This window comes from Sinohyriopsis cumingii, chromosome 10 (assembly GCF_028554795.1).
Source record: "Sinohyriopsis cumingii isolate HCF-2022 chromosome 10, ASM2855479v2, whole genome shotgun sequence".
Classification (NCBI taxonomy): Eukaryota; Metazoa; Mollusca; class Bivalvia; order Unionida; family Unionidae; genus Sinohyriopsis; species Sinohyriopsis cumingii.
The window spans coordinates 46,051,679-46,075,984 of NC_142970.1; the positions used below are offsets into that span (position 1 = coordinate 46,051,679).

Here is a 24,306-nt window from a genome sequence, read left to right on the forward strand (position 1 = left end):
CACATTAACATTACTTTAGGAATCAATCTCTGCTACCTTACAAACCCGTCATATTTGAATGATGATCAAACTCATTTCCGTTGATATATCATAAAGCCAAAGGTGTCTTTACAGGTTAACCCCATAAACCTAAGCAAATACCTTATAGAGTGCCTACAGCAACTTTGTATTCAGATCCATTTGAAACTTTGCCAAGTGAGTATTATATTCTTAATAACAAAACTTTAAATGTTACAGCAAACTCTGGAGATTGTCGGCAAATGAATTGTGGGAATCTAGGACCATTGTAACCCAATTTGGCAGTCCACTTCACCTGTGTATGGACATTTTAATATTGGAGACGAGCATAAAGGATTACATTTCGACTTTCCCATCCGGACGGTTCCGTACGTTCTGTATCATTAGCTATACGCCGTTTTCGTTGCAGATCAACTGGTCCAGTCGTCTGGCCAATTGGTGTACGGTTTCGGCGGGTGTGAATCTATTCGCGAATCGTTCTCATCTCTGCAGTTCGTATAGTCATGGCGTAAAATGCCGTACACACTGTCCTTGCTGGCCGACACAGAAGCCCAACCGACCCTTCTCATGAGGCCACTGCATGGATCGACGGCTACACAATTAAATTAAGATATTTTAGGCAAGAATAGGGAATGATTACTTGAGATTAACAAGTGCAATGTTTATATGTATTTATGTAGATGACTTGATCAGATTTTAATGCCATTATATGACCTTTTCAAATATTATTATTATAATAAATATCTTGGGATTCAGACCTTTTTGATATTCGGTGTTTTAAAAGCACAACTGTGGTGGGATGTTTTTGTTTAGTCTTGCTTTACCTTTCAGACCAAGATTTCACCTTTTTCCCAAATGAACAAATGACAAAATTGTCCTAAAAATCTTTTAAAGCTTAAGCTTTCTGTATGTTAATTAAATTGAAGAGAAAGAATCCAATCCAGGCGTTAAATATCATGGATTTCCTATATCACATCATACTCCCAATTTCATTTTATTCAGCTTGATAAATATTCGCTGTGCTAGGTATCGACCAGAAGAACTTTTTTGATTGTAGAGAAATATAGAGATATTAACAACAGTATTAAGATCAGCTTAATGAGAGCAAAAGAAAGCTGGCTAGATGACCAATGTATGGAAATCGAGAAAATCATGAACCAGAATAACAGTCAAAAGGAATACCAGTTGTTTAATCACCTGACAATAGAGAAACAGGCGAGATTTACCACGATCGAAACAAGCCTGGTAAGAGTCTCACAGAAGACCAAGAGATGTCCAACAGATGGATGGAACACTGTTCGGAGCTTTTGAACCAGGAGACTTCTAGAGACCAAGGTGTACTAAACTTACAACTGACCACACCAGAGGTTGACCTCCTGGTCCTCAGGGAAGAAGTAGGCTGATGCAAAGGCACTAAAGAAAGAGAAGTCAGCTGGGGTAGACAATATACTAGCAGAACGTGTGGAAGGAACTTCCGTGATATATGTCCTCACAAAATGCTGCAACAAACAGGAGAATGGGCCAACATATTGACAGAACCTCTAATCATCACTCTTCCTAAGAATGAACAATTGCTGCTGTGCCAGATCTACCGAACAACATCCAAGGAGGCGTCCGACAAGGTATGGCAAGCAGCCTTTTGGGCAACCATGCGGATATACAACATACATGAAAAACCTAATCATCACCATAGAAAACCTGTATGACATAGCATCCATCTTGATAATCGTGTTGTCTCACCCTTGTGTGGTATAATATTCATTGTTCCAACAGTGGCGGTGATATGATCATTATCGGACACAACGTTAAAGAGGGCATCCTGGAATCTGAACTTGTTTGATTTATGTTTAACCGCAAACAAAAAGCATACAAGATTATTCATTAATATGCATATATCAGCTATATTGTGTATTAAAGTCATGGAAACACATTTAAAGTCAAATTCAGCTAATCGAGATTATCATTTTCTTTTTTAGGATAAGCGGGATGGAATCACCAGCATGTATTTTCAGCAGATTTGCCGTATTTTGAAGGATAAACCGACTTTAAAGCACTTGGTAGATTTTATAGCCATAGATAACACCCGTTATGACCCTCAGATAAAAAGATTGAAAGACAGGATTTTCCAGTTGGCTTCAGCGCAGCCATATTGGGGGGAAGAAGTGCCAAGCAGTTGGCTCCCATTGGAAGAAGCACTCATGAAGCTTAAAGCTTCTGGTGAAAAGGTATAACACAAGTGATATATTTGATACATTATATGTATGTAATGTTTATTGTTTGGTTTATTACTTGTTTTTATTGATCAAAGAGTTCATCAGTTTTACCAGGAATTTGAATGTCCCCTATAATGCATCTGTCAATTGGTTATTTTGTAAGTGAGAACTATGACATAAGAATAATTCTGAGAGACAGATAGTTTTCGAATCTTATATATTGCGGTGGGTGCTGAATAATGTAAGTACATTTTCATCTTGTAATAGGGAATGGTGTTTAATCTAATAGCATAGTTCATTTTTTTAAGCAAATTAACAAATATTCGATTTTCAAGAGTAATATAAGTATATCACTATAATCGCCAACAAAACTTTTCGTATAACTTTGTCCACTTCTGATTTACGCGTAAAGGTGAATATAATTATTTTATTTTATTTTTTAAATTGATTTGTATTACGATTTAATAACGAGATGATTGCATAATTAATACTTGGAAAAATTAAAGTTCTCAAAATTTGTTTTACCAATTCATTCTCGGGATGGATTTTTTTCTCCGGTTTTTCAAGGAATATTTTAATAGTTTTGACACCAATACTCCATAATTTTATTCACCAATGGATCGACGAAGTGTCACAAAATCACTATTGCAACGGATGATCGTTTCTTCCCTTACTTTAGATATCATTTAGGCAGAATATAGGGAATGTTCATCTCATTGAGACGGTTGCGTTCGGGAAGTAGTTAAGCTTATTCTAACGTTATTGTTATCGGGTAAGTACACTCATATAAACACAATTAACTGAGTTTTCAGATCTCTGCTTAAGAGAATTGTTAAGCAGAATTTGTCCGTTAATTCGTTTCTGATATTATTAATAATTTTTACAAAGAAAAACAAGAAATTGACGAGAAATGTTTTGTAGAACACAATACAGATTAGTACATATCAGGTTGATTTACTTATAATGTGGATACAAATTCCCTTAAATTACATTTTGTTCCTTTGAACAACGTGTTTGTTAACAGAACCTTTGATTACTAATATATTTTATTTTAGTTTCTTATTCATTGTGTATTATAAAATATACATGAAAAGAATACTGTAACAGTATTGCTTTCATACTCCGACTAAGTCAACGGATTAGATTAGGTATTATTCTAAATCTGGCATGTAAATTATCCATCATGCATGTAAATTAACCATCATGCTTCTCCAATTCAGTAATCAGTTAGTAATGGGCCATAGGCACCACCAGACCCTTCAAGATGATATCAAATTACATGTCATCTCTAAAACTGTATGTTTTTAATCGCAATGTATAAACCTTATATATTCACTGGGTTAACTTCCTTAGGTACTTTGAAGATTCCAGTGTTATTGTTGTACTATGTGGTTGTACTTCCTAAAGTATTTATCTCCCATGAATAAGGATGCCATTTGTTATTTCTATCATCGTTCTTAAATGTCTTTAATTTCCGTCTTCGCAGAGTCATTTGCAGAGAAAATCCAAAACTAAATCCTGATAAAGAAAATAATGGACCAGCAGCAGACCTAAATCAATTGATGAAATTAAAGATCAGTCACAAAACTGTCACCTGTAGTTTCACTAATTCCTAGATTGTATCCCTAACAAAATCATTGACGTACTTTATTTCTTTATTTCTCACAGGTTATTCCACTTAGTCTTGTTAAGGAGCTGAATCGGGCAGCATCTGTTCCAATTAAGACTCCAGAAGAAATGGATTTATTCCTCAGGTTCCAGCACGAGATAGGCACAATTATGTACTTCAGGTAAACAATACAGGTCCTTTTCACTTGTGATCTACTAAATATTGTACCAGTGCTTTGCGAAACCTTACAGTTTTGTACTCCAATTTGCCATGATTTGAGGACCAAAGTGGTGCCATGCTTATATAATCACTCCAAAATATTTTTAAATCAGTTAGAAAACTACATGTAGTATGTATGTTCATGTGACTTGATATGCAAGCTTAAGAATTACGAATTTACTTTCAGAACTTTTTTCCGCTGATTCACAGCTGGAACACCTGGGATTTCATGTTTTACTTCTGGTGAAAAGAAATGCGTCATATATTATGTTTGGAAAAAGCTTCTAAACTTGTACTTTGAGAAGCACGCCACAATTCGGTTTCCTCAAGCTAATATAAATGGCAAAATATTATATTGATGCTAGTTAAAGATTTCATAATTTCTATATGTTATAATCAGATAATTATTGTGGTTTTGCATCCATCAGCTTTATAACATTAAGCTTCTTCAATGAAGCAAATTTATGTCACATTTTTCTGAGGCAAACCAGGACATCTTTTCCAGCAATTTGATCGTGATTAATGCAAAATTCTGACAACAATTGTTATGTTTGTTGCTCTGTTTCTGCAATGTTTTATTATCTGATAAATCCTATAATCTGATTATTTGGACACTGGCGTATGGTAATAAAATATTGGCCACTCCAATGAATATACCATAGACGTAGTGACTTTGCTTCATACATAATTCTAGCATGATCACTCAAGCTTCAAAACGGCATGTCCATGTCCTGTCAGTCAAGCTTTCTGATTGACACCAGACCCTTCCACCCAATGTGGACATTTCAAAGCAGTGAAATCAACGCTGAAATTTCTTGACTAACATGCATGTTTCCCGGGCAGATTGTCCCCAGAGCAGGTGCAGCCAGTGGACATTACTTAGTTTTAATACCGAATTGCATGTCACTGGTTTGACGTTGTTATGCATAGTTCTTAGTAAGAAGAATAATTTGTTCTACCAGGTATAAAAACCACATATTCGCAAACTTGATTTTTGGAAACCAGTAGAGATATATTACCAGCAAATATAGACATAAACTGAAAAAGTTCGCAATCAGAGAGGGACAGATGGAGTCAACGCTAATTGGATCACGTTGTATCTGTTTCTGACAAATGTGCTTTTTGATGGACTTGGCCTACATTTCAGTCATAGCTGCTAGCAGACCGTGAAAAGGTTCCTCCCTTTACTGCAATTAGTCTGACTTAATGTAAAATCCACGAGATGAATTAACGAGAATAATGCTAAATGTGTGTCGCATTTGGAGGCAAGCTATCTATGCTATGGCTTGGAACTGCGTCCATAGTCTGATGGCTTTGATCTTGTTTACATCTGCCGTATATAGTTACTTAGCAATAGCTGGATCAATGATCCCAACCCCGTAAAAACATTGTGCCTTCCCTAGAGTCCAAATGGACAACGTATTTTCAACTTCTCATAAATGAACATGTTCTACCAAATTATGTGCGGAATGGCTGCACTATAAAATTTATGGATGAGGATATACACAAGTGTTTTCATCACGTACGTAATAAATAGGACTTGAAGAAATGGCCACATAAAGCATCCTATTGACCCAAATTCCTAACCAACTGCTCTTCATTTGGCATTTAGGCAGATTCCAGACTATGGGTTATTCTAGGTACACTTGGATACATCATTTTTCCATTAGCATTCCTTCATTTATTGTGATTATGCAGCTGGGTACAGCATTTACGGAGAAAAAGAAAGGCATGATAAATAAAAACTAGATCGTGATAATAAGCAGTCAATAAATATATAAATAATTGATACTAACTCAAAAAATGTTTCCTGCAAAATAAATTGAAGTCTTGCCAAGATTATATCCATAATAAACCCATTATTATTCTTTGCTTTTGATATTATTTATATAGGAGAACTCCAACTACGTTAAACTATCTGCTTCAAGTTTGGTACACAATAAGAAGTCATCTAGATTTGCATTATGTTATTCACAGGTTATCAGTTTAAATAGTGTTCACGTTTTGATTTCTGGATCCATTCATCTACACCTTTCTTACTCTAGTGAATTTAGCACTGATTACAACCATCTGCTTGTAACATTATTAGATTATTATCAATCACGGGTACTTTAAGACATTGGCAACTATATGTTTCATTTTTCGCTGATATTGTGCATATTTTGTTAAGTTTGTGAACATTGTCACTAAACATTTAGTTGCACAAGGTATTGTTCATAGTTCCTGTTTCATCTGATTGCCTTGTAGACACCGCTTTGGTTAAGTGCGACATCAAGTCTTATTATTGCAACAAGATCACCAATAACTTATTTGCTCCTTTTGCTAAATGATCCTGGAGCGCATATTGATTTCATCTTACAGTATATGTTCATCATGGTCAGAACAAACATATTCCACTGTCGTACAGAAAGGTCTAATAGGAAGAAAGAGAAAAGAAAGGTTCAAGTCTTTGGACAGTGACATTTTGATTCTTCCCCTATTACGACTCTAAGGTCTCAAAACAAGTAATAGAAAGGAGTACAAAAACTACAATTTCTGTAAAATTCAACAAATAACTTTTTCCCTTGACTAAACAGTGAAAATATAATACAAAGGAACGTATGGTATTGCTAATTAAATCCCAAATATTCCTGAATTACATACACAATTCCTAATAGTTAAAATCGTGAATACAATTCAGTAGAAATCCAATTAAATCCATTATGAAGGTGTCGATGTGCTTGTAGTGTAGTGTATCGTGGTGATGTACCAACAGTCTTTTGAGGAACCACAGTAATAATATATTTACATGTTTAAATTCACAATAATTTCCAGTGAATGGCTCTGTTTAAGAATAAAATTGTTATGAGCACTGTTATTTCCAGAGAAAAAGAACTTTACTTAGATAATGTAAAAAAATAAATTTCAGCCCAAATAAACTTTGAAGTAACAATATTAAAAAATGCTGCTGCTAGATCGTAAACAACGCATGAAAAATCCTTGCAGTTTCAAGATTATATAGTACTATACTTCATCTCGGGTCACAAAAAGCATTTTCTATAAAAAGAAATATCATTACCTAATGGAAAATAACATTATAGACACTTCTTAATGTTTTCATATTAAAATGTTAGCTATAACTAGAAATTTATTGCTAAAATTATACCACAAAACATGTAGTAAACAAAAGCTAGATCCAGCAATTCCTAAAGGATTTCCAAAGTTGTAGTCTCAGATAAACAAATTTATAACAAAACCAACATCAATAATTCAGGTCAAGTAGAAAATGAACTTGATTTTGGGCGCGGTCATTCCAATTCACAATGTTACATCATTATCATGGCATATAATGAAATAAAAAAAATAAACAAATAACAAATTAATCAACAAATAATGCAGATTAATATACATAACACCCACAAAGATTTCCCCTGTTCTAGGAGAGTGGCAGATCCAAAAATGCACTCCTACGGCCCCTTGAAGGTTTAGGTCGCGCTCTACAGTTTCGCATTTTGCATAGGGTTAGAATTTTTAGAAAAAGATTTTCCCGGCTTGCCTTACTGTTTGTACTGGCTCTTTTTTTAAAAAAAAGACCTTGTATATCTTAGGTATAATTCAAAGATCCTTTAATTCCCTTTACTTTGGTTTTCTGATTCATGCGTGTAATATGGGTTGTTGAGTATACAGCTTGGCCTTACTCCAAATGTGCACCTTTCAATAAAGTGCTAGCTCCACTTGGTCATTTTCACTTCCTGTACTTCAGTGGTAAATTGTATAAAATATACATTGTATATATTTGGTAATTCATTCATTGCACTTTCAGAAGTTGGTATTGTCTAGTCTGGCAAAATTCATTTTCCCTATTTTAATAGTTGCCATGGAAAGTGTACTTTAGACTAATTCAAGCTGATTTTTTAGAACAAGGAAACAGACATTTTAGTTAGCAGTGTGCTTAGATCATGTAAAATTTCCAAAAGTACAATATCCAAAGAAATATCATCCACATTACATTAATGTAGCATAGAGGTATGCCACCATTCTCTCCATTGTGCATGTTTTAAATGCAGGCAACTTTACCGTACATACATCACTGTCTCAAAAGTACATAATAACTTGTGAGCGTCCCCTTATATAATCTTGTCTTAGGTAACCATATCATCCGGTTCGCTGGAAGCCAAATAATCGTGTACAGTCAATGTGTACATTATACACCAACCCTAGTCACTGTTCGAATCTCCACCTAGCTCCACACCAGTTCAATGCCTGCCCAGCCTTCAGTCCTTGCAAATCAAACCATTGTTGGTTGCCCATTGCCAGTTTAGTCGATTATTCCTTGTTCAGTTTGTTATTTGGTGTACAGTTTGTACTCTTTTCGGATTTATTTCATGACTTAGTTGTTTTTCATTGCTATTACACATACGCATTGGTGACTATATGTAACAAGTGCAAAATGATGGTCTTAAAGGGCACTTATGAGATGTTACTCTGGTGTACTAAATGCATTCCATCGGAAGTTTGCACTAACTGTGTAAGTTCATAAGAAAGGATTTGCTCCACTTTTTGCGGAAGCGTGATGCAATAAAGATAATTATAATCACCCATTTTATTATTATGGACATGTCGGGATTTCCTGACCTTACTTGTCAGCTCAAGCTGTGTACGTTCGAGGCAGGCAGGGTCAGAATGTTAGATATCTCAGCTCATTGTATTGCTTTTTGGACCATTCGTCACACCCGTGATGGTGTCCTTAACAACTAGAATGTCTTGCACAGATTTCCGCATCGTTATTCAACCATTCATAAAGCCGTCCTCCTCGCCGTCTCTAACGTCAGGGGAAACCAGATCCATGCCAGTTGCTTATCTGCGAATCGGCTGATGTATCCAGCGTTACAATTCATTCTAGGATATAACGCCGCTTCCTCTTCCTTCCCACTTTGTCTTCTTTGCATGGACGTAGAAGTACTGCTGGAAGAAGTTAATCTCTCACCTCCACACCGTAACTTGATATAGAAAAAAGTATTGAGTAGATGCAGACCATTTGGATGCGCATATCTACTTTAGAGGAAAATGAACATATGAGGCCTCAGGAACTATTTCTAAAATACAGAACTAGAATTTAACCTAAATATATTGGTGGCAATAATGATTGTAAATAAAGCAATTTACTACTTCTGCAGACTCTTCACTGGTCCCACTTTACTTCATGACGGACACTAACTGCAATTTGCAACCTTACTAGCCATCAGACTATGAAAGTATGAATAGTATCTGTCCGACTGGAAATTTAATAATCTCATAGACTACCGTTGCTTTCGAAGGAATTGATCTTTCAGCCTGCTAACTTTTTCTCGGCCTCTTGAAGTCGTTTGCTCCTATGACATTCAAGGGCTATCGTTGCATGAGTTTTGGCACATTCAGATACCATGGAAGAATGGGGCATGGAATAACCTATTTGACTTGGTGGCTATTTCAACCTTAATCTGTCCTGTCATTCACCTTATTCTTAAATGGAACCTTCTCGTGTTGTTTGATAACCATATCACGGCATGCAGGTTTGTAAAATGAGTGACTGTTCGGTAGATCTGAACTGAGTCAGTTCCGGATGGTTTGCTCAGTTGCTCAAGTGACCCATCCAGGCTTCATAGTCAAGAATATGCTACTATTTATATGCAATGAGAAGTCCGTCATTCACTGGCTGTTATCGAACAATTAGTCAAAACATGAAGCTTTGCAAGACCCTACCTATACTCTCTAAAATGCTTATAAAACAGAGGTGGGCCCTGACATGTTTAATCATCAATAGGAATGCATGACCATCAGAAATAAAATACAGTACACATTGGTTTACGTGGGTTACAATCTCAGTATTGACCTTTCACAAAAAAACAGTTACGCCTCATAAGAAAATCAGCACATACGTTTCAAGTGATCTAAGCGAGACTCTGGATTGTTTCAGTTGTTTTGAACAGATACATGTGAAACAATCATGCGCTGTTAACATTTACAAGCTGCTATCTTTGAGATCTAGTGTCACAGAGAATGGAGTTAAATATGCTGGTCCCCGTGTATGTGGCCCAGACGACCAACATAACTTGTTGATAACAGGTCAACTTCCTCGTGGACGTAGATTTATAACTTTTACTGGATTTGCTGAAATTATTTCTGGCGATGAAACTCCATTAATGTCTCTTAACCATTATAAAGACGTCACCTGTCACGTGACCGTCAGTTGTGCTGCCTTTACGTTAGGGGAGCAGTTATATTATTTACATAGAGATTCCAATCACGCCCTGAAAAGGTGTCAGTAGAGGTTGCATGTTCAAACACTTTCTCCTTTTAACTATTATAGGTACCCAATCACATTACTACAAAACCCTTGCACATCCTTGCTGATGCTTCGCTCAAGCTCAAAGCGAATAACATCCTTTTTTTTGATGGCCAAATTGCGGTATAATTGGGAGTTAATTATAACAGTACCTGAATAGTTTTTGTCCCTTCAGTGAAATGTTAAGGTAATAATTATTGTATTTGGAAGGGTTCTCATCTTAGATATTATTGGAATGTTAATATGATACACATATTGTAACGGACAAATGTTTAGTCTTTCCATGAAGGCTAGGTTAGAGAGTTAAGGGAGTGTATTTTTCTAACATTAATGTAATCAGGTTCATGTTTTCATAGCCCGATACATCATCCCCCCAAATCTTTGCTTATACTTATGGATAATATGTATTTATGATGTCACCCGTTCATTAAAATGTGCAATTTTGCTGCATGCAAATCATTCCGGAACAAACCTGCGTACACTTCAGACACATACGGGTAAATGGTAACAGACGAATCTAGAGCGAAATTCACATTGGCAACAGAACAGAGGGTTGTGCTATTTCACGTAGATTTACAAGTAACTAAACGTAGGATTTGCTCCGGAAATATAATGTTCATGTCACCAAGAAGACCTTTGAGCCGACAATAGCTCCACAGCCACGAGAAATACCGGTAAGTAACTAAAATCTATACCGATGCGTGCAGTCAAAATTGGATGCAGATAATTGCAGCTTTTAATGAATAGGTGATATCAGCCCCTAAACCGAAAATCGATATCATCGCTCGTGGGGGGCTGATTTATCAGCCTAATGTTCTTAAAAAGAAAAATAATTTACTATATAATGTCCTTTTTGGAGCAAACATCAAAGCTGTTTTAGACATCTCTAGACATGTCCGTTCGTGGAACAAATAATTCCATTTGTAAACGCGATATATATGTGAAAATTCAGATTTTACTTGTTCTTTTTCATACACATCGGCTCATAATTGCAGAGCAATGGTACATTCACATGATGTTTCTGTGCAGTAATATATATCTGTATTATTTTCAGTGCTGAAGGATTGAGGGAGAAGATTGTGCTGGATCCACAGTGGTTGATCGATGCCCTCAAGTCCCTCATCACTGCTGAGATGTTCATTCTTATGAAATACCCTGCCATCAGGGACAAGTGGTTTGAATTTAGAGACAATGGAAAACTTACTACAGAACTCATAGGTGGGTCCTTCAGTTTTCTTTATTTAAAGGTATTCTTGGTCTAAGTACCACACTGCTCCAACAAATCCTAAGTATGTTGGAGAATCTGTATCAGTGCAAGTCACAACAAGTTGTCGATTTCAATGTTAAACAGTTTTATGGTTCACATGACGCTATGTATTTTTAAATCACGGTAGAATTATGATCTGTGCTTTAAATATGATGTATATGTGGAAACATAGATTTATACTTGGCGTTGCTACGATCTTAGAAGATTTAAGATCCAATGTAGAAGAATATACATGTTGTAAGGTTCCTATGAATCTAATACTAATCTTTTGCAATTTTCTTTGTGAGGAGTGGCATCCTATTAGGAATTTGTATAGTTCATTTGTGTACAGTGACACCATCCGAATATGTGGGCCATTATTTTGTAAAGTGTATGTGAGTGTATAAATAATTTGTTAGGTTCCTCTGTATGCAATGGAATCATACAGGTAAGTTTAAAAACCCTGTGTGTTTTGGCATCATATCTGTATGTCATAATGTTTCTGTAGTGTTCTGTCACATCATACCTATCAGTTGTGAGCTTCTTGTATGTAGTGGCATACTCGAGTAATTTGTGAGACTCATGTGTATAGTAGCATTATACTAGTAATTTGTAAGGTTCCTTTGTGGATTGTGGCATCATATATGTAACCTGTAACGTTCACATGAAAAACTTGAAAGGTTCTTGTGTGTATAGTGGCATCATACGATTATGTTGTAATCTTTCTGTGGGTGCTGTGGCATAATACCTCCCAGTTGTACGGTTCCTGTATGTAGTAGCGTTAGATTGAAAGGTTAATGAATTAGCAGTGCTATTATATTAGTAAGTTATAAGGTTCCTGTCGGTGCAGTGACATAATACGAGTACGATGGAAGATTCTAGTGTGAACAGGGGCATCATACAGGTAGGAAATAACCAAAAGGAGGATGCATGATAACAAAGCAACATTTTCATGGTACAAATTACAACATGTGAGAGGATAGAGAAAGAATGTGAATAATTAACACAAATAAAATTCATTTGAATTATTATTGAGATTGCTCGGTTAATCATACGTCTAGTGAAAACATACGTACTATGTTTATGTGTGTGTGAAATAGAGATAGTAATATTTTTATGATATCAGATATTTAATGACAGTAATTTTCCATAATGTCAACAAAAAAGATGCATATTCTGAAAATCTTATTTTAACGTACAACTCAGATACAATGGCATTATATATGGTGATGCGAAACGCTTGTGCCACTAAGTATTGAGATATACAACCTCGGATACGACCCATTACTGACATACATATCAGCCTGAAGGTCTTGTCGTCTTTTGAAGGACTGTCACTTGTAGCATGGTGCAGTTTCAGGTGTATAGACATATTAATCGCATTTCCAGTGTTCAGATTACAGACAGCTTTGTACATATAATATGTTCATATGCCGTTCTCATCCTCTACAATATAACATAAATACTCCCGAACAAGACCACTTCCTGGTCATCCGTGATTCTAAATCAATCACTTGGTAATTTCATGATGTTCCATTTGATTGATACATGACTTACCTTGGTTACCACGTCCTTTCATTTTGCATTACAGAAATGAGTTAAATACGTCACATTACCAAGTTCATGTCTTCGCTTAAATTTGGAAGTCATTATTGTGTTACCTTAACAATAAAAGAAATTGTGCAATTTCCTCGTGCATGGAAATTTTTTTATTTAGAACATGTCTAGCTGTGGGAGCAGAGATAACTAAAAACCGAGTCACTCACACTACTTTCTGCAGACACAAAACTACTTACATGCCTACAGGTACTCGTTTATGATAGTGCAAAGGAGAACTATAGTAGCATCCACTCACCTTCTATACGTCTAACATAAGGTTTAAAATCTGCCCATCGATGATTCCGTGCTAATTCGTGAATTCCACTGACACGTAAGGTCACTGATAACATATATCAATGTAAAGGTGACATTCCAGTCTTGTTTCCACCTGTACGATTTAAATACTTTACTGATCATTTAATGGGCACGTGCAAGTGAGGTTTCTTTGTTGCTAAATACAACGAAAGGTATGTCACTGCCTTTACGAATTTATTTTGAAACTAGTTTTCAAACAATTATGCAGTCATTCATTTAATTATGGTTGCGTCATATGAGAAAGTTACTAACTTCATATTTATATTATGAAAGCACCTCAGCGAGTCGAATTTATTTATTCCAAATCGTTTCAGTTTGAGACTTCCTGTTTTATGTTTATATAGTGGCAAATTCACCCTATCTTTCATTTTTCCTAAACTGTACGCGTTTGTGTTTTTCTGTTATCACAGTCAAGATGGCGTAAGGCATCCGTTTGTAACAAAATCCGGCGTCATCACAATTATGAATCTGTTCTGAGAAATATCCACCTTCCTCTGTTTATTCACTCTTCTCATCCACCCAGCTCGCAGTAACTTCAAAATCTGAAGAGTGGATTTATGTGACTAACCCTATGTTGGTCTTTTAACAGTCTATTTATCCACTGCTATTGTTGAAACCATATTCTTGCCATGTAGGCCACTGTGAACTGTTTTCTGCTTGTTCCTTTGCAATATGTCCCGAAAGACGGACTCTTTCAGCCCTAGTCCCAAGAAACCACTGATACAGGAAAACATCTTGCAGTGTCTCTAAAACCAGTCTGGTTTTCTTTCTCCACAGTCCCTCATTTTCATGTATATCCATCAACATCTCTCTTATTTCGACTTCTTACCTCTTCAGTCTTTGGACGGTTAGCTCGTGTAAAACTACATCAGGAGCAAACTGTGTTTAACACAGGATGTAATCCTGTCGAAAGCTTCCAGCTTCTCTTTATCGGTACAAGCTGTTTCTGTTTACCGTTATCGATTGTAAATACCCACTTACGAACACACTGACATCTAATTCTTAGAACGACTAAAGCAACAATAATCGCCAATGGAGTCATTTGTATTAGGGAATGGACAATAGTATTCACTGGTGAACTGAATGTGTAACGATTGCCTTGTAACACATTAGAGTCATGTGCGCATGTTGGCCGCATTCGTTACATTGTTATATAATGCATTCGTCTGTTTAAATCACTCAATGCATGCCCTTTAATTCACTCCTGCGGTGCAAGATAAGTGTGAATCTCAGTGAGGACCTCGGCTCAGCTTTCGGTCAAGACCCTGTAGGAGCTGAAAGGATCGTATGCTTGCAACCATTGTCTTCCGTGGCAGCCTCCTCGAGTGTTTTGTGCTCGGACTGTTTGTCTCGAGCGACATTTCATGGCCTACTGTTCAGAAGACGTCGATGCTTACTCAGCCATGTTCCTGACGCTATCTGCGGAACTGCGCGTGTTCAATTGGACAGGAGAGACAGAATTCTGTCTCTTTTGTTGGCACTCCAGGCCACGTCCTCGATGTCAGATTGCCTATAACTCACTCAGCTGGGGAATATGAACTCTACAACCGACTCGGTTCGCCCAGGAAGTCTTCAGTGGTCCCCTATGCAGTTTTTCCTTTTGATACATTGTAGACCTCACAAGGATCATCCATCAGCTCCGATCACGCTAGCCTCCGACCTGCATCACCACAGGAGTTATTTTTCTAACCTGAACAGGTTTCTTAAGTTGTCTATGGACAATATGAAAGGGACAAAGCCACATCTTTCCGAACTAATAAAATAATTTGAGTTCCAATGGCTAGTCTCTGTCGTTCATGCTGAATTGGAGCATATCGTGTGTTCTTTAGTCACTATCTAAGCCTTCTAATGAACCAGTCTGAAATTTATTTCGAGAAGCTTACTTTTAAACATTTTTCCTCATCTCCATAGCATCGGCAAGGAAAAGTGAAATTCATGCTTTGCCAGTGGAAAGAGGTAGTGAATGCTTGAGTGGGAGCAGTGGTTGAATCTCTCTTCATTGTCAAGAAGGGTTTCTGGTCAAGAATGATCAACCTTCGGTAGTTCCTATTCCTATTAAAATAAATATATAAATATGTTGAAAGTTATTCCCATAAAAAAGTTTAAAGTCGAGTTAGTATTGATATCCGAATTATAGGATATGGTCCTGTTGGAATGATTTTTTTATCAAAGGTATTCAGATATCGGTTAATACCATCAGAGTACAGACTGTCTCTACTTTCGAACGAGTTACTTATTTTCAAGGTCGATGATATCACTGAATACCAGCTATTATGTAATCACATTATTTAAATGTATCCATGACAACGGTCATACTAAAGTCAAATGTTCAGATACATCATGGAATAGACTGTCTCTACTTTCGAACGGGTAATTTATTTTCAAGTTCGATGCAACAGCCGTTTTTGGTAATATTGAAGTGAAAACCACTATAAAGCGTAGTCCATGTCTAATTTGTCTTCAAGTTAGACATACAATGTCGAACTATATTATTTTCTAGATGCCATCTGGACTAAACAACACAACCCAGAGTTCCATGAAAACAAAGAGCACATATTACATCTGATGGAGAAATTGAATATTGTCGCCAAGCCAAGGACATATACTGAAGATCGAGAAGAGCTCAAGGTCAGTTTATGCACAACCTTAATTTGTTTTAGAAAATTGTATTCTATGTTGAATCCATTTTGGAGAAAAGAAAATATAATGATTGGTAAGGTTTGAAAATATGATTCATTAGCTTGCCTCCGAAACGTAGAATAGTATATATATATATATATATATATATATATATATATATATATATATATATATATATATATATATATATATATGTGTGTGTGTGTGTGTGTGTGTGTGTGTGTGTGTGTGTGTAAGAATGGTTTGGGATGGGTATCATACTGCCTGGTTCCTGAGGAGGGTCCCAGATGGATGGCATTTCTTGATTTCCCAGATGGACGGCATTTCTTGATTGAATGATATATATTATGGTTGATTATTTGCATTCGCAACAGGTGTTTATGCACCCTGCATACATAATGTTGTAGATCGAATCGTTCTTGGCGATGATACGCATCTTGACAATTACTACACCTTTATCACAAAATATTTCACTCTTCCCTTTATTTACACATGTACTAACTTTGGTTATACTTTTGTTCGAATTTCTTTTCCCATGCACCCTTCATAATAGAAACATGAAATTTTACGCCTGTGTGCATCTCAATTAAAACCACAACATCAGAGCAAACGAACGTCACTTGAACATGTCTTTCACGTTTTACTGGTTTTAATAAAGGTTTCTTCTTAGCTCATAGCCAGACATGATTTTGTACACACTATAAAAACAGTCCAACCTTGAGTCGTGAAGCTTCATGAAGGTATGCATCTCAGTAACAATGATTTGTTGGTACATGGTGTCTCAACTTTCTCTGACTTGTTTTACTAACTATGGGATAGAACATATGTAAACAATGAGTTGACGCCGATGCTGCTGACATTATAATTACAACACTGATCAGAAACGGTGATCACATGAAACGTATCTTATGCGTTACTGACTTGATTAACTTGTATATATGTGAAATTCATTCTCTGGTGAATTGATCAAGAGTAACACTGATCATAAAAATAGATTAATATGTTCCATATTTTACACTTCAATGCTTTGGTTAGATTTTACATTCAAACTTAAATTCTTTGCCACTGTTGGATATGCATCTCACTAAATAATACTTCATTACAATAATAAGGTCACATATCAAATACCCCGAAATTCGTTTACATGATGATTTATGCAGTATCCAACAATTTATACCAAATGATGATAATTGCTAGGAAGAGATATTGGTTTTAATATTAGTTTGAATATTCATCGAGGCCATGAAGAACTTAGTTTCCGTTATTTGAGTATATGTGAAATCACTTGGTGTGCCGAGTATTACGAATCATCATTTTTCAATCATTGTCCAGTACGACGTTATTTTCTCGATTGGTTGATGATTAAGTATATCATTATGTATGGGAAGGAGCTGTGTCATTAGTGAGGGTAACAGTAGCAACTTCATTTTCAGCTTAATATCAAACTAAAATGCATTGTATAAAATCATCAAATTCTTGAGAGAGAGAGGCCACGTGCTACTGCTCAAAACTGCAATAGAGGAATAAATCTGTATTCCGTGTTTAAAAAATATTCTGCGATTTCCCCCAAATAAACTCTATAAACAATACTGTAGTTTGCATGCAGCAACTATTACAAATTATTGATCTAATTCTCGTAGTAAAACGTGGTCTTCTTCATACACTATCTTAATTTAAAAAATTCAATTGAAAATTGTTATCTTAATAAGAATGTCTGTCTGAAGCAGATTCATCAACATTATGAGCCTATTTCTGGCGAAGATGTAATTAGTTACATTATAATGTAATAATTACACGGAGATTTAAAAAAATAAGAAACCATTGGTTAAGTTCAGTTCGAGTACAAAGAGGTAGTAGGATCCGAACGGCAGCTGTAAATATGCATTGCATGATACCAAGTGGCTCCTAAAAGAGAACTTCGTTATTTAAAATTAACCCTGAATGGGAAAAATATGTCAGATTAAAGACTGAAAATAACAGAGAGAAGCAGAGCGAACACAATTTTCAGATTCGTCAGATTCCTTTGAGAAACAGAGAGCAAAAATCTCTCTCTCGTCCGAAATCTCCGATTCTTTCAGGTCCTGGGAGACATCAGGACTTGACAGTAATCCTGGTATCATGAAATGTTTTTAAATCAGCTTTTGATGACAATGTTTAAACAGTAATCACACTTTGAATGTTAATTACTGAACTTCAGTTGGAGCTATCATTCACGATGCTACAGATATGGCTATATGTAATGTACCGTGAATATATTCGAATATGTGGGGTAGCAGCAGGGAGGGCGTACAGACCAGGTGGCTCAGATAAATTTAACCCTCCTACCAAACATTTATCCGTAGAAGCCTCAGATTTCAAAAATAAAACCTCCTACGAAAAATAATCCGCAAAATTTCAACCCAAAGTGTATTTTCAGGCATAAAAAAAAACAGCATTTTTGGGGGGGGTATTGTAAAATTTGTTTGTGCCATAATTGAATTATGGTGGGTTGCAAATTCCGACTGCGGATACTAATTTTATTTCACAATAAAACAATATTGTTGAAAATAAGATGAGTCGAAAAGTTAGCACAGTTGGAGAACCTCATTCGGCCAGATTAGCACGAGAGCAATTAGCGACATTAAAGAAGTTCATTCCGACAAAACAATTATTTAAGAGAAATGTTCGTGATTACGAAGATATGCAACATGGAATTTCAGAAACTTCGGCAAAATGGTTGAAGCCAGTGACCGGAACAATTGAGCAGGTTGTATATGGCGACGAAAAAGATCCAGATGCTAGAAAACGTGGAATCTTTCCTATGTTGAAAGGTATTGAGGATCAATCACGAACATTACCCGAGCGATTAGCAATAGCAGCAGCGGCGCAACAACTTGCAATTGCTGATGGAGGAAAACCTGGAGGTGGAAAACCGGGAGGAAGAAAAATCTCAATGATAAAAGGGAAGTTTAATATCGATAATTTAAGAGAAAATTTCACCGATGAGGGATGGGAAATAATATCGCAGCCCCTCTCGACATTGTATAATATAGATGAGATTGGCCAATTTGCGGAGGAATATTTTAGTAGTCGAGCTGAATTTTTGACTGCAGTGGGGAAAAAAAGATATGCAACTCGCGATAGTTGGTACGATATGGTATATAAAATTTACACACAAACAACATCAGTAAGGAAGACAACGGATCCGCGTTACAGAAGATTTTTAGAAACAGCAAGAGATACACAAAAAGATATTGTGCAAAGGGAGAAAGACAGAAAACAACTGGAGAAAGAAAGAAAACAACAGGAAAAAGAAGAAAGAAAACAACTGGAAAAAGAAAGAAAACAACAGGAGAAGAAGGAAAAAACTAAAAAACGAGGGAGAAAAGAAACATCACAGGAAGATATTCAACCACAGGAGCCAATATTTCAACCAGAGGAATTAGGAGCTAGACCAAAAGAAAAAACTTCACCTCAGAAAAAAGAAAGAAAATCAAGAAAGAAAAAAGATCAGAGTGATGAACCGATAATTGTTCCCGAACATGTATCATCACCGGCTATTAGTGTGTTTAAAATTGATCCTAGTGTAACAGCGGATATTTATTTGAATCCAAAAAGATTTTATTTACTTGGCGACTATGATTCAGTAGTTCAAATAGCTGCGGATGATTCTACGAAAAATAAAAGATTCTTTTTGCGAAAAGAATTTGATGCTGATAAAGTTAACATACTTGATTGGTATGCGATAATGTATTTTGGTAGTTTAGGAAAACCAGTAAGATATTCCGATGAAGATTTTGCGAAATTTTCATCGGATGTTGGTAATTACAGAATAAAGTTATCAGAGGGAAAAGCAAGATTATCAACTTTAATAACACCTAAACAAGATAGTCCTGAAAAGTTTAGTCCTAAAAAAATTTATAATCCCACAGAGGAACTTATTTCTAAATTAACATACCCCCCGCGTGTAAAATCACTTGAAGAAGTTTCTGTTTTACAACCATATGCTCCTCTTGAAAAGGCTGCTATAAGCCCATATCTTACTATAAAGGATAAATATCCTAAACAAGATAGTCCTATAGGGGATTTGCCACCGAAGTCATCGTCGTCAGGGACATCTTCATCGCCGTCAGACGAAATATTTTACTCAACGCCATTGGAATCTCCAGAAACAAAAAAGGAAGGAAAAGGATATGGATATTCAGTTTGCCCTGACAGTGTTGTCAACGACGTATCTCGCCTCGAAGTATTAATCGGAGGAAAACGAGCCGGAAATAATTCCCGTGAGATAGTCAACGAAGCATCAGATATTTGTCAGCGATTATTCCGTGGTGGTATCATCGATTCTCACATTTATAAAGAGTTTGTCGATGAACTCATCGATTAAATCAACACAATTGAAATAATATGATTATTCATAAACATCAGCGCAGACCTAATCAGGTCCGCATAGTAAACTCTCGATTGCCAGTATACAAATATATTCACGGTAATGGATTCGGCGATATCGTTGGAAGTCTTGTCACGCGAGTAATACCTAAAATTGGACCCGTGATTAAGCAATTTGGGTTGAAAGCGATAGGAAAGATCGGCGAGACTGCCATTTCTGGTATCGGTAATTTGGCCAGTAAAGGCTTCAACGCTATCAAAGATAAAATATTAAGTTTAGTACGTAAAAAGCAACCCGTCAAATTACCCATTACCAGCGAAATGCCACCTGAAGTCAGTAAGGCCATAAATGATGCGGCAAATAAAAAAATAAATGATCTAGCACAGGAAGCTGCTATAACAAATCTAGCGCAGGAAGTTGCTAATACAAATCTAGTGCAGGATGTTGCTAGGACAAATCTAGCAAATACAAGTTTTGCTTCAGGTGATGGTCTTCGTTTTAGACGATATTATTAATAATAATGTTTTCACAAATGTCAAATGAAGCGTTTGACATGGACGAGCCAGTAGGTAGAGACACATCAATGCGAGATCTTCAGTATTTCTCGTACGACACAGTTACACCAAATACTGATAATCGCCTGGAAATTCAAGTTCACGATACAACAAGATATTTTCTTCCATCTGAGGCATATATCGAAGTTACCGGTGAAATTACTAGAGATGACGGCGTTACTCTCTATGGAGCAGATTTTAGAGTCGGATTTGTTAATAACGGTATTATGGCATTATTCAAGAGCGCCACTTACATGATTGATGGAAAAGAGATTGAGTCAATTACCAATGATGTTGATTTAGCAACAACGATAATAGGTCTAGCGAGATACTCGGATGATTTTACCAGATCAGCTGGTCCGGGTATGATGTTTGCCAAAGATAATTCTGATCGTCCTGATAATAGACCGCTTGATATCGGACAACCTAGAGATCGCGCCGCCCCCCCAGTCCTTATTAATACTGTCCAAGATCTTCCCCTCGGCACTAATCCTGATTATAATCTTGGATTTGCCACGAGAAAATCCATGTTGTGGGATCTACGTAGAAAATTCTCTTGTGCTATTCCGTTATCTCATATATTTGGATTTTGCAGGCATTTTAGAAAAGTTATTTACGGAGCAAAGCATACCGTAACATTTATTAGAAAAGCAGATAGTAATGATGCTATTTGGCGAGAAGGTGATATCAATTACCAAACGAACGTGGTAGGTGCAAATGATACCACGAATCATGGAGGTAGGGTAAGATTACTAAAATTTACCTTGTGGATGCCAGCGATGACTCCATCATTAATCGTGGAAGAAAAATTATTATCATTTATGAATCAAGGTGGTAAATCTATCATGTCATGGCTAACAACAACAACAGATTCCACAACTACTGATATTGATGGTGATTTTACTTGGCGCATTGCATCGCAGCAAGGTACCTCTGCGCCACGTCATATCTTTGTCGCTTTTTTGCATACACGAAGATATCATCAATTATATAGCCACATGATATTCGATAATATCAGCGCAACAAACGTGTCACTGAGAGTAAATGGCCAACAGGAGCCATCCGAGGAAATATCCATCAATTTTGAAAATTATTCGACAGCTCGCGCATATCATCGATTGTTAAGTTTCATGGGTCGCGATCAAAATATCGATACTGGATTGCAAATATCACAACTAGATTTTAATAAACTTTATCCTATTTATTACTTTTCCTTGGAACATCTCGATTTGATAAAGCAATCCGTCGTCGATATTCATTTCAAAGCTAGAATTCGAACAGGAAATAATTTATATAAGGTATTCGCAGTAATTCTCAGTGATAGAACAATGATCCTGGAAGGTATCAGTGGTAGAATGAGAGTTATTGACGCGCCCGTAGAGAACATGTAACAAATTCTAAATTTAGATAAAAGTGATTATTAATATGCCATACGATCACGTCAGCGTAACTCTGACCCCCGGTCAGGTGAAAAAACTTCAATCAGCAACAGCAGCGCGACGAGGTTTAAGTTTAACTTTGAAAAGTAATCAACTTCACGGTGGACCTAACAAACTATCGTTAACTAAAAATCAACACGGACATTTCACCAGAGCCAGATCGGCAAATACTGGTATTCGTCTGAATATCTCAATAGGTGCAATCAGAGATATGATCAAAGTAGGTGGTTTTTTTCCATTGGCCGCGCTTATACCAGCGTTAATAGCAGGTGCGAAGGCAGTAGGATTAGGTGCACTTGGTGGGGCGGGTTCTGCAATAGCAGGAAAAGTTGTTGGAAAAATTATAGGAAAGGGATATCGTAAAAAAAAGGGCGGACTTCTCTTACCCCTTCTTCTCGCAAAAATGATGACGCAGCAACAACGACAAGGATCCGGCCTTTACCTAAGACGACCCCCGTACGGATCCGGGTTAAGTCGAGCTTACCAACCTCAAATTTAGATTTAATCAGTGAAGCAAAAAAAAAGAAAATAAAATTTTTTAGAGGCGTATTTATGCGAGATCAACTACCGGACAAACCAAATTCAACCGAGACAGGAATAATAAATCTCGATAAAAATTCCGGTCCTGGCACTCACTGGGTTGCGTATGCGATTAATCCTCGCGAAGTTATTTACTTCGACTCATACGGATTAGCACCGCCAAATGAATTTATCAAATACGTGTCAAAATTAAAACTTCCGGTTTGGTATTCAACACTTCCAACACAAACACTAGTAGATCCACCAATATGCGGCCGGGAGACAATTAACGTCCTTGATGCAATTTCAAAATCATCTCGTCCTTTTCGCAAAATTTTATTTGAATATACCGTAGATAAATATCATGGTTGACATTTACGGTAGATCTCTCTTTAGGAAAGAAAAAAAAGATGCAGTCGACATCGATACATCAAAGTTTGCAACCAAGAGCGATATTAACAATCTTTTATCGTTGTCAGAAGTTGATCCTGGTGAAGTTGCTGTTTTTCAAAATACCGAAGGGCGATTACAAACTAGCAACGTCAAAATAACTGATATAATTAAGCGAGACGAATACCACGATCACATTAGTCAATTTACTCGCCAATCGGAGATGGTATTAAAATCTATTGCTGATATCGCCGATATTATAGCAAAGTTACCCCTGAAGGCCGATAAAGCATTACACGACGATCTTCAGGATAGAATGACAAAAAGACTTAATAGGCTAAATAACGACCTTAAAAAACTTGACGATGCTTTAGATAAATTTAGCAAAAAATTTGACGAGAATATAAAAACATCCAGTGATACTTCCTCCGCCGCAAACGAACTAGCAAATAAGAAAGCCGATGACGATCTCAGCGAGAAAATAAAAAAAATCAACGAGGAAATTACTAATATTCTTGCCGAAATTAACGAAGTAAATATCTCGATGAGTCAGAAAATCGATAAAACATCAATCGACGATCTCAACAAAAAAATAAAAAAAATCAACGAGGAAATTACTAATATTCTTGCCAAAATTAACGAAGTAAATATCTCGATGGGTCAGAAACCATCGATCGACGATCTCAACAAAAAAATCAACGAGGAAATTATTAAACTCGGTAATGTTGTTGTTCCTGAATTTACCAGAGGGATTAACGCGATGCAAGTACAAATAAAATCCATCAACGATGAAATTAACGTGGTACGTGAATTAGCGCGTCAAAAGTTAGATACATCAACGTACGATGAAAAAATTCAAGATTTAAAAACAA

General features: G+C 36.4%; 1 protein-coding gene across 1 annotated transcript in view; it reads left to right on the top strand.

The window, feature by feature from the left end:
- The window catches only part of LOC149789973 (uncharacterized), a 101,360-nt gene that overhangs the window by 60,543 nt on the left and 16,511 nt on the right, over positions 1 to 24,306 (top strand). Inside the window, exons 8-11 of the mRNA XM_089973149.1 lie at positions 1,995 to 2,243; positions 3,900 to 4,021; positions 11,418 to 11,581; positions 16,024 to 16,151. Of these exons, the coding sequence (XP_089829275.1) occupies positions 1,995 to 2,243; positions 3,900 to 4,021; positions 11,418 to 11,581; positions 16,024 to 16,151 (663 nt within the window). The remainder of the gene's footprint in view (positions 1 to 1,994; positions 2,244 to 3,899; positions 4,022 to 11,417; positions 11,582 to 16,023; positions 16,152 to 24,306) is intronic.